Raw genomic sequence first — 15,000 nt, 5'->3', positions numbered from 1 at the left:
CGAAAAAACTCGCAGGCGAGTAGCTACGAAATATGCATAACATAATTGATGTTTTAAGAAATTATCACATCCAATTATACATGATTATATTGTAAATGCACAATAATATTATATTTGTTTGAGAGGATTTTATTAAAAATTAAAAATTAACTTATGGATTAAAAGGATGATAATCGTACTGTAATCAACAAAACCAACAAAACATTGTTTTATTTACTATCTGTTATGCTCATAATTTTAATGACATAAATAAACGTTTGCGAGTACACTCACAACGGATTCGTGTTTTTTTTTTGTGGCTCTGTTTTAATTGGATGCATTTTACGGACTGTAATATTAATCCAAACCTTAAAGAAGTACCTATGCTAATACTTGATTTATTGTAATATCAAATGTAGTAGAAAGTGTATTTTATCTAGAAGTATCCGAGAAATATCTATTTATCTATAGCCATATAATACCTGCTTAAAAGCAGCGATGTTTATGATGATAGTCATGATCGGTTTGTGAAAACAGTGTTCTGCATTGTTCTGTAGTATTTGTGATGGATTGATGGGATCAGATCTGTTCCCACCAAAAAATGACCTGTAGCAAGCACGTCCAAGGGAATATGCAGGGAATAGTTATGGACAGTGAAAATCACTGTAAATCATCGCCATGTGAGAACTAATTTATTTTGTTTAGTTAATATTGTAATGTGTCCTTCGTAATTAAACGTAAAGTCAATGTTAACAGGTAATCAAATCCAGTCCATGAGAGTTGGTAAAGGTTTTGTACTCCTTACATAGTGAATAGAGTTTCTTTATGAGTAATAAATTTTACATTCACAATTTCTTTTAACAAACAACTTTATATTCCAACTCCACGACCTTCTCACTATTTACCCAGACACACGGCGCGCAGAGCTTCAGGAGAAACAGCGCGATTTCAAAACCACTCAAGACATCCGAGTGCGGTCTGTTTGCGAAAAGCATTTAAGAAGTCGCTAAGGGCCTATAAATAGTTTTTCTCGGATTAAGTTATTAAACTATATTTTAAGAAGAGTTAAAATGGCTAAAAGGCATATTTTCGGAGTAATTTTTAGTCGTAAAACAACTGGTACAGATTGTTGAAAGTTTTTAAGGGACTTGCATTATACCTTTGTCTTCATTTCTATGCCATATAATGTTACTGTCACCGCTCAAACTTCACTGTTGTCCTATGGACGACGAGAAGACTGCGCGCCCGTTCACAGTCTTGCGGTTAGAGGCGATACCGCGCTAGAAACATCAGCGAGCGTCGCGCTTATCATCCTGCCTCACTACCACACACACACAGACACACACCTGAGAAGACGGGCTCCTTAAAAAGTAAGCTAGCAGCAACCAACTCTGGATCGATATTTTCACTCCCGGCATCAGCAATAAATTCTCAACACACGACTGGCAGCGGTAAACTATTGTATAGGGATGTGCGTGGAACATGTAGGACTGCTGTATCACGACTGCATGTTGTATCTCACACAAGTGTCAAGCGAGTATCTCTGTAAGAGGCTCGTCAGACTGCCGCAGGCGAGGCCGGCTGCTAGTTAAGGCACACTCACGTCCTGGAACAACTCCACCATGTACACGTAGCCGGGGTGGCGCGCCAGGTGCGACTTGAGCAGCTGGTAGATGGCCGACACCAGCAGGTTGGCGTCGTTCACGGCGACCAGCGGCGAGGTCTGCGAGGTGAGGTACCAGCACGGCTTGCCGCGGCGAGTCTCCGCGCGGTCCAGCGCGTCCTGCGTCATCAGCAGCGACCCGTGCAGCTGTGGACCGGCGCGGCACGTCTGTAGTGGTGCCTGGCTCATGACGGCAGAGAGACACTGTGCAACTGTACACTCCCTTACTAGTGAGGTACCAGCACGGCTTGCCGCGTCCTGCGTCATCAGCAGCGACCCGTGCAGCTGTGGACCGGCGCGGCACGTCTGTAGTGGTGCTTGGCTCATGACGGCAGAGAGACACTGTGCAACTGTACACTCCCTTACTAGTGAGGTACCAGCACGGCTTGCCGCGTCCTGCGTCATCAGCAGCGACCCGTGCAGCTGTGGACCGGCGCGGCACGTCTGTAGTGGTGCTTGGCTCATGACGGCAGAGAGACACTGTGCAACTGTACACTCCCTTACTAGTGAGGTACCAGCACGGCTTGCCGCGTCCTGCGTCATCAGCAGCGACCCGTGCAGCTGTGGACCGGCGCGGCACGTCTGTAGTGGTGCCTGGCTCAGGACGGCAGAGAGACACTGTGCAACTGTACACTCCCTTACTAGTGAGGTACCAGCACGGCTTGCCGCGTCCTGCGTCATCAGCAGCGACCCGTGCAGCTGTGGACCGGCGCGGCACGTCTGTAGTGGTGCCTGGCTCATGACGGCAGAGAGACACTGTGCAACTGTACACTCCCTTACTAGTGAGGTACCAGCACGGCTTGCCGCGTCGTGCGTCATCAGCAGCGACCCGTGCAGCTGTGGATCGGCGCGGCACGTCTGTAGTGGTGCTTGGCTCATGACGGCAGAGAGACACTGTGCAACTGTACACTCCCTTACTAGTGAGGTACCAGCACGGCTTGCCGCGTCCTGCGTCATCAGCAGCGACCCGTGCAGCTGTGGACCGGCGCGGCACGTCTGTAGTGGTGCTTGGCTCATGACGGCAGAGAGACACTGTGCAACTGTACACTCCCTTACTAGTGAGGTACCAGCACGGCTTGCCGCGTCCTGCGTCATCAGCAGCGACCCGTGCAGCTGTGGACCGGCGCGGCACGTCTGTAGTGGTGCCTGGCTCATGACGGCAGAGAGACACTGTGCAACTGTACACTCCCTTACTAGTGAGGTACCAGCACGGCTTGCCGCGTCCTGCGTCATCAGCAGCGACCCGTGCAGCTGTGGACCGGCGCGGCACGTGCACTCCTCCCCTCCTTGTCAGGTGCGGAGGGGTGGCTAAAACTATCATTTGTTACCTTCAAAACCTCTGTAATGTTACACAAATGTATACTGCGCATTTTGTTTTAAAAACATTATTTTCCTTCCACAAGTTGTTTTAATAATGGAATATAATACAGAACACTCTTAATAAATCTATACTTTAATGAAGAGAGGAACATTGTGAGACTTACAAATATAATTAATTTTTTTTGTTTTTAACTTTTTTTACTTTTGTGACTTTTTGGGAATTGGTTGACCTTTCACGACCCAGTTTACATTCTTCACTGCCAGCACCATCTCTATCCGAATGTGCTACAAATTAGGGCTTTATATTATTTTATTTGTTCGTGGTTTTGATGAGCATCAAAGGCCCATCTTTAATTTTCTTTAACTTCTGTACCCCATGGAGCACTTATTGTTTAAACCTAGCGCTGTGCCAACCCGCGTCTCGCTGGCAGTGTGTCAGTTTTCCCCGCCTGCCTCATGTACGACCTCGAGCGCTGCATCTTTCCTTACGTCCAGGCTCCCTCCCGCTCCCCTCGCGGCAGACACGCTCGTTGCCGTGCATCCGGCCTGCCTTATTGTGTCTCGGCATGATTTCCCTCTACTCTCCCCGCGCCCAGGTGTCGCTCCCATTCTGTTCCCAGCACTCCCCCCAAGGGATGCCTTTTAGACCATCCCCACGCCTCATCGCCGCCTTGGTATGCCATCTACCGGGCGCCTTCCTTCCTGATAGTACTGGAGTTGCCGCTTAGAAGGATCAGCTACCGACATGACCTCAACATTCTCCTCTGTGCTACTCACTGTCTTGGCCGCCATCTCGCGGTCTCTCAGCATACTAGTTTATTTATTAGTTACTCGTTTCATCCACGCCTGAGTGCTACCTCTGGGGGGTAGGCGTCCTTTATGACAAACACAACCCCATCTCCCCATTTTCTCTAGGGCTCATCCGCGTAAAAATAATCCCTGCCAGGGGCTTTATCTGGTATCCTTCCGCCAGGTCGTCGGACCAGGGTTTAACTACACGTTCAAGCGAGGCAGACAGGCCCGAGTCTGCCTGTTCGAGCGGCATCTCCCGCGCATCGCGCCAGCACTTGGCCAGTGCAGTTGCTGATTCCAAGTGTCCGGTTATTAAGGAAGTAATCCCGGCACAAAGGGAGTCCCTCCCGTTTTTAGTTTCAACTTTTACTTCAGTTCTTCGCCACATGTAGGAAGCGCAGTATTTTCGTTATTATTTTTTCTGGTTTGATAGCACAATCTTTATCTTGTGGTGGCAAGTGCTCCGATGACATGGTGTTTGGATTTCTCTCCCCCCCCCCCCCCTCCCCAGTGGTAAGTGGAACCCACTGACCTGTTTTACCCTGTTTTATGCTTAATCTTGTTCTTTAGTCATTTTTACCCATATTTCTTTCTTTTATTATCACTGTGTTACATTCTGTTTCGCAATGGGATTAAAGCATATGGCTGAAGGCTTAGGGTCCATATTTCACATCTTGGGACGCACCATTCCCAATGCGTCATCTCCCCTTCGGATGTCACCACGTTCGCTTTCTGCCCTGTTCCCCAGCGAAAATGGCCTTGCGGGGGCACCAGCCTTAGATCATCCCCGCTAGCTGGGCACGCAGGTAGATAAGTCTCTACAAAAAGGAATGTTGCTTTTTTTATTTGTATAATTTGTATATTTGTATATCTACAACTCAAATAATGGATCACCCAAATATATAATTTCTGGTCTTTAAAGATTGAAAAAGAACATTAATTATACTTAAAGTACTATGTTCAGAGTGTGTTCTTTTTTTATATTTTTAATTGGAATGTTTTGTTAAATCATGTTGCTATACATCACAAGGTAATGATTTATGAGCAAATACTTAGATATTAAGTTCAATTACACCGGTGGTCCTTAAAAGTTATTTTTATCTTACAATTCAAACTATACTGTATCTAACCTTTCATTACTAGAACTTGTCCGTGCTTTTCTCTGTAAGCTGATCCAAAACTAACCAAATTTTTTTATTTATTTGTCAGTTTCTTTACCTTGTTTAAATACAACCAAATTTCCGTACTTGTCATTTTCTTTACTTAATGAACAGTTCAACTATTCATATTTCCAAGTCGATCCAGTGTTGACGTGAATCCTAAATTTGATTGTGCTCCTCGACTTTACACCTCTGTATTTGTTATTTTAATTGTATCCAACAGTACGCCTTCTAAATTTTAATTTTTGTAGAAGCCCCATAGCAAATGGTATAGTGAGGCGGCTCACGAACACAGTTTTTGAGGGATTCCAATTTTTCCTCATATATGCATATTAAATTAGCCAAATACATAATGAATAATGATAATGTAAGGTCTAAAGTGTCTAGGAATGGAGATGTTTAATGACAGATGATGGGTGACTTAACATTTCTCACTGAATTGGTACTTATTTTTCAAGCTTCTAATATTCTGCCTTCTCTTTTTGTACAAGATTTGAATATTTCTCTTGTTTATTAATTTTTACCTGTGGTCATATTTAGAATCTTAAACACTTTATTATAGTCAAAACTCGTCGATAGGTTTTAACATTTTTGTTTGATTGTTATTCTAAGAGTTGGGATCCCTTCAAGTTGTTACGAATGCAGACAGGACCGCGACGCAAGCCAGGTTCGGAGCTGGCTGGCGGCCCCGCAGGACCACTGACGCAAGCGCCGTCCATTGACGTAAGGCATGCCATGGACGCCTAGTCGTAACAAAGTGTTAGTGTGGTTGGAACACGCCTATTACTCAAAACAATGCATTATTAGACAATATCAGGTGTCATTAGTGGCTTATTCGGCCAAACTTGAATATATATGAGAATATTCTGAGTTGTCAGTCTGTTTGAGTGAATATACCAAGTTATTTCATAATGAATATGCAATTTGAAACTGCTTCAAACAACAGAAATAAAACTTAAAAACATGATACACATCTGTACCAATTTAAAATTTTTTGTATGTAATATACCCTGTACGTCTCAGTAAAAAAAATGGTTTCTATATTTTCGTAATCCTTAAAAATACACATTACACATAAAATTTACAGACAGATTAGGAATTGTTCTAAAAAGCGGAAAGAATGATATCAAACCAAAATAATAAATACAGTCGATAAAATATTTTATCCAGCCAGAGAACTGAGGAAATGCGGCGCCCGACAACGGGATTACTCTCGTGGTTAGTTACGTATTACTTGTGATGTTTTTTTTCACTCTAATAAATAAAAAATTCGAACAAATATCAACAGTGTCGTAGAAATTATTTAAAAAAATACTTTCATATTTTTTTTCTTTATAGAATCTAAAAAAAATTAATAATAATGTGTGCATGAGTCCACGTGTGACAGAAGCGAAACTTCTTGTTTATTTGTTATGGATAGAAATAAATTGCTAATATTTTTAATAGAACAATATATAATAATTAAGTATAGTAAAGACGAGGGTTTGATCTCAAATGAAATAACTATTTTCCACACGAATAAAAAATTGTACATTCTATGTTAAAAAGAATATACACTAAAAATTTTTACTCTACATTAAAAAAAAACTTCGATTTTAAATATTTTTAAACTTGAAGCTTGCCGATAATTAGGTAGTTTATGCAGCTTAACTAACTGTCAAAATGGACGTGTGTAGTCTGAGGTAGGTATCTGCAATGTGGAAGTTACAACATGGCATACGAATAGGACTAGCTCAATGCCACTTTGTTGAGCCATCGTCACCCACAGCTACACTCCGAATCGAGAAATACTCACGCCTCTTAGTTGAACTTAACATATTTACACGCTCGTGGGCTCGTAACTATAATAGGACGTGTGATTTAGTTAATCAAAAAATTATTCGTGACAAATAATTACCCATGTCTAACTATAGCGTGAAAAGCATTATACCAGCAGAGAATATTTAGTTACACAGTCACATAACACTATTTAACAATACTGATTTTCACAAGTAATTAAATTAATAATACATACATTGCAGCGGTCAGGTCCGCTGCCTTCAAACTTCGCACTTCGCCGCGGGCGTCGGCGCATCTTCCCCTCCCTCCTTTCCCCTCCCTCCTTTCCCCTCCCAGTGTTGTGTATTGCTTCTCCTCGCCACCCCTCCTGGGGTTGGCGCATGCGCGCTGTGCCGCGCCGATATAAGCAGCCGTCAGGGATTTATTCGGTCTTGTCGATCCTACTTCTCCAGCTTCATTAGCTTCTTCTGTCAGTCAGCTAGTCTTCTTTTTTAACGACGTGTGAGAGCGACCTCGAGGCCGGGGGGGGGGGGGAAGCATGTAAGTGTATTCTTTCTTGTGAGTGAGGCGGTGGCCCTTGCCATAATGTAACTTGAACGTTTTGGCTGTCTTGTTTAAATTCTCTTTTGGTCGCCACCTAGAAAATTATGTTTCGATTAACTTCTCTGCCGTTTGTGCTCGTGTGTGTTCGGTAATTTATATCAGGTAGTAACTGTTCTCCCCCGAGACGTCGACGTTGTAAACTTATAACAGTATGTAAACTTTCTCGCGAGTATTTTCTTTACCTTCAGATTCAATGTAATTTTCTGTATTAGTGGCGTCTGCCTTGTGTGGACACATCGGTCCTTTTGATGGTCCGTCTAGGGACCATACCACTGTTATGCAGATGTGACTTGCGTTGTTCATGGTCTTGATAGTTGTAATGCTCGTCTACCTAAATTTGTTTAGATCGGTTTAAATTTGTTTAAGACAAACGTATTTTCTGGAGTCTGTATACCAAATTATATGTATTAATATTCACAGACAGCATAACTTATTGTTATTGTATTACCGTCAGTAATATGTATTGTGTACCTTAAGTAGGCTTCTCGCATAATTAAATGAAAACCGTTTAAATAAATAATTATTTAATTGAAATAATCTGTCCTTTTGCAGTCCCTGTTCACAGATACATTTCCTTAGTCCATGCCATGCTATGGCCCCTATATCCTTGTAGAAAGATAAGCTTTCAACATGAAATAATATTTTCTTGTGGATATGGCCCGTGGCACGGTGCACAACAATAAGCTAAAACCCTGTTGTGTTGGCCTCTGCCGAAATACTCCCTAAAGTCGGGGTGACGTCAGACGCAGGCGGGTCCCTACCGCCGTGACCCGCCTATCCCTGCAGCATGGCGGGTTTCATGCCGCCACGAGTCTGCTCAAGGCTGCTCCAGCGATCACCGACCGCGCCAACGGCCCCGGAGTGGGGATAGCGCGACATCCACCCCCAAGTGCTTGACTGCTTGAGTGCTTGAGTGCGTGAGTGCGTGAGTGCGTGAGTGCGTGAGTGCGTGAGTGCGTGAGTGCGTGAGTGCGTGAGTGCGTGAGTGCGTGAGTGCGTGAGTGCGTGAGTGCGTGAGTGCGTGAGTGCGTGAGTGCGTGAGTGCGTGAGTGCGTGAGTGCGTGAGTGCGTGAGTGCGTGAGTGCGTGAGTGCGTGAGTGCGTGAGTGCGTGAGTGCGTGAAAGCCCAAGAGTGCGTGAGTGCGTGAAAGCCCAAGAGCGCATGAGCGCATGAGCGCATGAGCGCATGAGCGCATGAGCGCATGAGCGCATGAGCGCATGAGCGCAAGTGAGCAAGTATCCAAGTATCCAAGTATTTATACCTTCGCGTGCCATCTCCTCAATCGGTTCACTCACCACGTAATTAACTATTCACATACTCTTCCGTTTCACCCACCACATACCAAGCAATTTCCCCTCATTCGATCAGAATTGTTACCCCCTCAGCAAAGAAGCTTCACTTCAATAAGTCCTTGTGAACAGACAGCTAGCTTGTCCTGCGCCAATCAGAGAGAGGCTGGACGGACAGTTTGCGGCTGACCCGGACACTCGCTCTTGAGTGACGATGGGCGTCGCGCGCTCCAGAAGCCACCCTCCCAATAGACATAGCTCTTAGTTCGTATCGAAACAACAGGAATAATGAGGGGTTTTCGAAATGGACACAGATACCTAACCTATAAATTCTCCATATTTTAATCATAATAAACGCGATAGAATGTTTTTCCTAAACTAACTAAAAACTAAGTGTATTTGGGAGGGTTTAGATTAGGGAGGGACCTAGGCGCGTCTCAGGCCGAAGCCTATATGCCTAGTCATACTGGTATTAACCATGCAGGGTCGCATGCATCATGTGCTAGGAGGGGATTGGCCAGCCATGGCAGCAATTGATGCCATGACTAACTTCCCTCACTCTTAATTCTATTCTATAACTAGAGATGGGTTGGGCGCAGGTAAAACCTGCATAGGCACAAGAAGACTCCTAGGCACGGGCTTGCGGAATGCAAATTTGCATGCATTAAGTATAGGAAAACACAATAAAAACAGAGGATGGTCTGAATGAAGAGCTGGACAAAGCAGATGAGAGTCTACCATGCGGGAATTGGGCACGGCTCGTGGTCTGCTTTTGTATTTTATCCATGTCTGGATTTCACGACCAGGGACGCAAGCGCCCCTGGTGGTGAGTGACTACACTGGCCACTCACTCCACCGCCAGTCAGCACAACAAAAAGGAGATCTATTAGGGCGATATTCCAAGACGTTCGGCTAAGGTAGCGAATAAGCACTGCCTTGTTGGGATTCAACAGTACGCAACTCGCGGGCCGTATTCCAGAATGTGTCGATACAACCCCAGTAAGGAAACAAATCGACAACCATTTTAATAAAAGGTACCCTGCGCGAGGCTAGAAACTTATTTCAACGCATTCTAGTAGACATTTCGCAACCATCGGTACAATTTTTACGGAAAAAAATACCTGAGATATCAGCACCATAGTACAAAAATAGAACGACCATTCTAATATTATCAAGTACTTTTAAAGTTGTGATTATTTCCTCGTAATGACCACTAAAATGTACAGAATGTATTCTAGGCTAGTTTCACTATCATAAAGTTTCATTTGGCAGACCAACACGATTGGTAAGTCCCCCGATGATTACAAAAATGACCCTATACGAGTTAAATGCGCCAGACGCGGGTACACCATTTGGACAGAGCGGCAAATGATAGAACACAAAAATCCGATCCCTGAAGATAAGGGACTGGCCGTGTGCACTAGGAATGCTGTTAGGGTTCAGGTGAAATAGCAGCATATCCAACACCTGAACCCTCGTACTTGTGTGTTGGAAGACCAGGCAATGGCGCGCCGGGAAGCTCACCATCTCCAGGCACCAGCCGAGGATGTAGGCCAGCTCTATGTTCTCCGCGGTCAGCTCCTCCTCGCGGGCCAGCATGCGGTATGACGTCACCACGCCCAGCCCCCTGTTCTTCTTGCCGCCGGTGACGTTGTACTGCAGGATCTGCAGAGAGCAACACGCGTCTCTGTAGACCGGGCCTCAGGGATCCGGCCTGAGACGCAACACGCACACAGTCGAGTAAAGACTTTTACAAATAACCATTTATGAATCACGCAAGACGCAAAAACGCAACACGATTATCAGCAAAATTTCAAGTTCTTGCGTTTCCGCCTTCTGGTTTATAAGTAAAGTGTTCCGAATACACAACGTGTAGCCTATACACGGCTATGGTTTTCTTTTTATCGAACGGATCCAGTTTTAGCTCATTAAACTATAACAAAGTGAAAGCAAATTACGGTTTTCAACCAAATTATTAACAATTTCACAAGTTTCCGAGAAAAAAATATCTGAAAAGAAACTCAATAAATAAATAACATTTTTCTACATTTTTTACAGTTTCAAGTTGTTGGGTTGGTAATGTCATATAAACCACAGAGGATTATTGCGTTTGTTGCGAGTTGCGTGTTCCGTCATTGCGCTCGTGTATTTCCTTGCGAAGTCCATAAACTCAGCCTTAACCTAAATTCAATCATAAAAATTCAAACCCCACCCCACCAACAAACATACCTTGAGCGGAATTCTACCAGAGCCCATAACCCTCCGCAGGTAAGTTGACGCTTATGGAGTTAACTTGGCCTTTCACAAAATGTTACCAACATTTTAACATCACACCCCGTCCCACCAAAAAATAAAAACATTGAGACTGGCCACGAAGTAGGCACGGAAGGTCCTAGCAGCAAAGCTAACAGCAGCGAGTGAACAGTGTAAACGACACGTTTCTGACCACCACGCAGGCATTTTCATTTACAATATATGCCTCGACATTTGTTATTAGACATTAGATTTTAAACAACTGCACCTTTCGTGACCAAGGGATTGTTAGTGCTCCATGAAATTTAAAAATTAACCTCATAGAGATGACATAAACTGTTTAAGGGTTTCCCCCCTTTTGTTTTGTTAACCCAGCGCTCTTAGCATACGCCTTACCGCCCTGGGGCCCCCACGGGCGTGGATGCGGATACGCCGCATACGCAACCAGGAAGAGCGTTAGAGCTTTTGGCTATGCAAAGGGACTGAGGCTACCCATCTCAGTTTATGCACCACCTCCGGCCCCCTACTCCACTCAGCTAACCAGCAAGTTGGATGCTCCCTTGCCCTCTGGAGTATCACTTCTGGCGCCTACCCCGGTCTCCCGCCTCACACTGGGACTCCTCAATCACCCAGCGAACCCGCGGTCCGGTGGAGGCCTACCCAACCTCTGCCAGCTGTCCAGGCTGGTTACCGGAGCTGTCCTCGTCGCTCACAACATCGGTACTTCAATGGGCTAGGGAACCCTGATACCTGCCCCTAAAGCACTCGGGGCACCACTCCCAAGTACGAGTCCTACCTCACCAAGAATCCTGGGCCTTAAAGAAACCTCAGCGGGGAACCATTCAAACATGATGGATTCTTCCCGTACTACGACCAACTTTTGGTCTCGTCGGCAGACTGTTCGCCGGTAGTTTGACCAGACCACCGCGATTCAGAGTGCGGCCACGAGGTGTCCTCGTCGCCTCGGAAAACCCTCCGACCCGCCGTACCTCGGCCCGGCGGGTTTACAGCCGATTAAGGCCCGGATGTGACCACACTCGTCAGGCGACGACCGCCGTCAACCCCAGCTGGAAAATGGCAACTACAGTGCCCGGGCAGGAGGCACCTGGGAGTTTCCTCGGTACCTCCACCGACTACAAGGCTAAAGGGGAAACCTCGCCGTGCAGTTTACAGCCCGTTTTTAGGCCCGGTCGCCCGACACCGCAACCACCATACCCAGTCGAACTCCTTTACCATGGGGCCTGATCCATTCACTATGGGGCCCTTTGGGACCGATGCACCGAGGCTCGGCCGTCGAACCCCCCGGAAAGGTTTCTATCGCATCTGCTGTTGCCCGCAGATTCAGCCCTTTCACCATTTCCGGTCTCATACATGCAATTGAGGATGCACTGTGGCAGAGTTAGACCCGGCAGAGCCCTCTTTAGTTAGAGAGATGCTATGACCAGAGGTTGGAGAACCCTCCCAACATAGTCACCACGATCCTCCCCCAACAGCGGTGCCAACGTGGAGGCAGAGGGTTGCCACTTGGTGTGGAGAGGCTATATAATCGCATCACACACCCTTTCCGTGGACTTGATGGTTCATGTCTCGGATACTAGAACCGGCAACAGTTCCGACACCTCGAACGACAATCGCCTTCCTATCAGCCGTGGATACCTTAGAGCAGGCAGAGGAGACCTCGGGGTTGCCTGAGTCTCCTCACCGACTACAAGGCTAAAGGGGAAACCTCGCCGTGCAGTTTACAGCCCGATTTTATGCCCGGGTGCCTGCTCTCCAGCCCGCAGCCAGAGAGGCCAAGTCCACTCCCGCCTCATAGAGATGACAGTCACAAGTAAAAACAGAACTGAACAAGTAACCTCGAACACAAGTGTGCGTGGTCTGTGAGAAGCACACCGCTTGCTGCCTGTGGCCATGACACCATGCAGTCTCTGCCGTGACAAGAGACGGCGGAGGAATTAGGGTTCGGTACAGACAGATGAGACTCGGAACTATGACAAGGAATAAAGATGGAATGTACTGTGGGAGGAGTACCCCGAGGAAATGCATCGACTCATTGCAACGTCCGTCACGTATCCCACTTCCCGAAGTCCCTTAAAGACCTCGCGTCATCTTAGGGAGAGCGAGTGAACTGACCACCTAGCCAGCTGGCCTCTTCGTTCAGTTGAGTCCGTGGCTGAAACAACCGTCCACGTCTTCAGTTACTCCACTGGCACTCGTGCAGTTTGGGTAAACTACATCTCCCCTCATATCACTTGTGCAATAAAAAGATAAAATAATAGTTTTTTTTTGTATTGTTGTAAATATGACAAAAAATACTGTGACATCTAAATATGACGAACTTAAAAGTAAGTTACAAAATTATTCGCTTATAAGGAAACCAGTTTTAAAACACTAAACTACAAAGTTAACTTAAAAACAATACAAATAAATGTGAAAAGGACTCGTCCAAATTGTTGTATTACAGTTTATCACGACTCACTGTTTGGAAATGGAAATACAGAAGTAGATTGTGTGCATTTCCAGCTATGTAAACGCGAGAAACAAGCTTGCAGTGACTTAACATGCCGTAATTAGTGAAATGATCAGTTGTTACTATTAATAAATGCCCGAGATGGTTTCACAAAGAGCAGAAATTCAGTAGCGCAAATTTGACGAAAGTGTGCAAGGAAGCACAACACAACACGCAATGCCCATGTAACGAAAAACCTGTAAGAATGGCCGTAGAGTAAAAGTAACGACACGGCATGTAGCAACTCACACGGCGGATGAGGCACATAGAATAATAATGAATATATTCAGTGAGCGCAAATTGTGTAGTAGGAAATGTTTAAACCAAACACTAAACGGCCTATTTGTCTGTAGAACTGTTTCAAGAGCATGACATGGTGACTGTAGATTTAGTGATGTTCAAGTTTATAAACTTGTATCGCTTAGTAGGTTCTAATTTAAATCAACTCAATTATTGGTGCATTTAATGCAAATAATGTTACGAGTGGGAACACAAGTTCGGAAATAATAGCCTAATTCATGAAATAATTTTTAATTACTTTTGTTTATACTCTGGAATTAAATTAAAACACTTAAAATGTCTGTCCACAAATTAATCACTACTTCGTTCAGTTCACAGTTCACTCTCCCCACTAAAGCACGGCTCAAAGGTGGTTTTCTATACTGCTCGTCTCTTACCTCGCACCTCAGTCCCAACACAAAGCCTCGTACTACTCACTCGTTCGCGCCGCGACACAGTCCCGATGCACCATTCTCTGCACAAGAAGCCCATAGCTTGGAGTCCGATTATCGCTCGCCAAGAGGTCACTCGCCCTCCTCACTTTACTCCTCGGAAGCTGGCATCACCGCTTTTATACTCCTCAGCTCCCCTTCTGGAATGGTCTTGTTCCCCTTTGAAGTGTCGCGTCATCAGGGTCGACTTCGCCCCCGAAATCGCATAATAATGGCATCCTAGTTTCATCACTTCATGCGGCGGCCTCTATAAGCCCACAGAACACTCCAGAGGAACTGAAGGGTCAGTGACAAATCACCAGTTGAGAGGGAAGTGGGGAGGGGGTAGCGAGGCTGGGCCGCTAATCCTAAAAGTTATGCGCTGCTTCAGTGGCCCCACCCCACCCAGGAAATAAGGGGAAGCCGACTGACTAGGATGTACAAGGTAGAGGGCACTTCCAGTGGTCACTCAAGATTCAAGCCACCCACATCGATGGTCGATCGTCGTGGACAGTGTACAGAAGTCAGTTCGAGGCAACTGCAGAAGTAAATGGTTGGAATGAGGAAGAAAAGGCTACGGTACTTGCTTTGGCCATGAGAGGATATCCATTACAGCTGCTGCAGAACATACCAGTTCCAGACCAGAAAGACTATGGAGTATTAGTAGAAGCCCTTGAGTTGTGGTATGGCGACAGACACATGAGCGAGGTGTATAGAACAGCCCTGAAGACACATCAACAGAGAAGATCTTCAGAAACCTTCCAAGAATTCGAAGCCAACATTGAGCGACTCGTGGACCTCGCCTACCCAGAAGCACCAACAGAGTTCCGCCAGTAGCTAGAATCCAGTATGTTTATAGAGAGATTCAGAGATGCAGAGGTTCAGCAAACTCTTCGTTTGGCCTGGCAAAAGAACAGCTGCGAGGTTTTGGTCCATTCCCTGG

The 15,000-nt window shown here is 45.6% G+C and overlaps 1 protein-coding gene across 2 annotated transcripts in view; it reads right to left on the bottom strand.

The window, feature by feature from the left end:
- Positions 1 to 15,000, bottom strand: part of LOC134541680 (farnesyl pyrophosphate synthase-like) — a 128,866-nt gene that overhangs the window by 16,318 nt on the left and 97,548 nt on the right. For both annotated transcript variants that reach the window (XM_063385298.1, XM_063385297.1), the window contains exons 3-4: positions 10,110 to 10,250; positions 1,583 to 1,789 (exon numbers count right to left, since the gene is read on the bottom strand). In XM_063385298.1, coding sequence (XP_063241368.1) covers positions 1,583 to 1,789; positions 10,110 to 10,250 — 348 coding nt within the window. The remainder of the gene's footprint in view (positions 1 to 1,582; positions 1,790 to 10,109; positions 10,251 to 15,000) is intronic.

This window comes from Bacillus rossius, assembly GCF_032445375.1.
Source record: "Bacillus rossius redtenbacheri isolate Brsri chromosome 4 unlocalized genomic scaffold, Brsri_v3 Brsri_v3_scf4_1, whole genome shotgun sequence".
Lineage (NCBI taxonomy): Eukaryota > Metazoa > Arthropoda > Insecta > Phasmatodea > Bacillidae > Bacillus > Bacillus rossius.
Note: the sequence above shows the minus strand (reverse complement) of the source record. Positions and strands in the feature narration are given on the sequence as shown.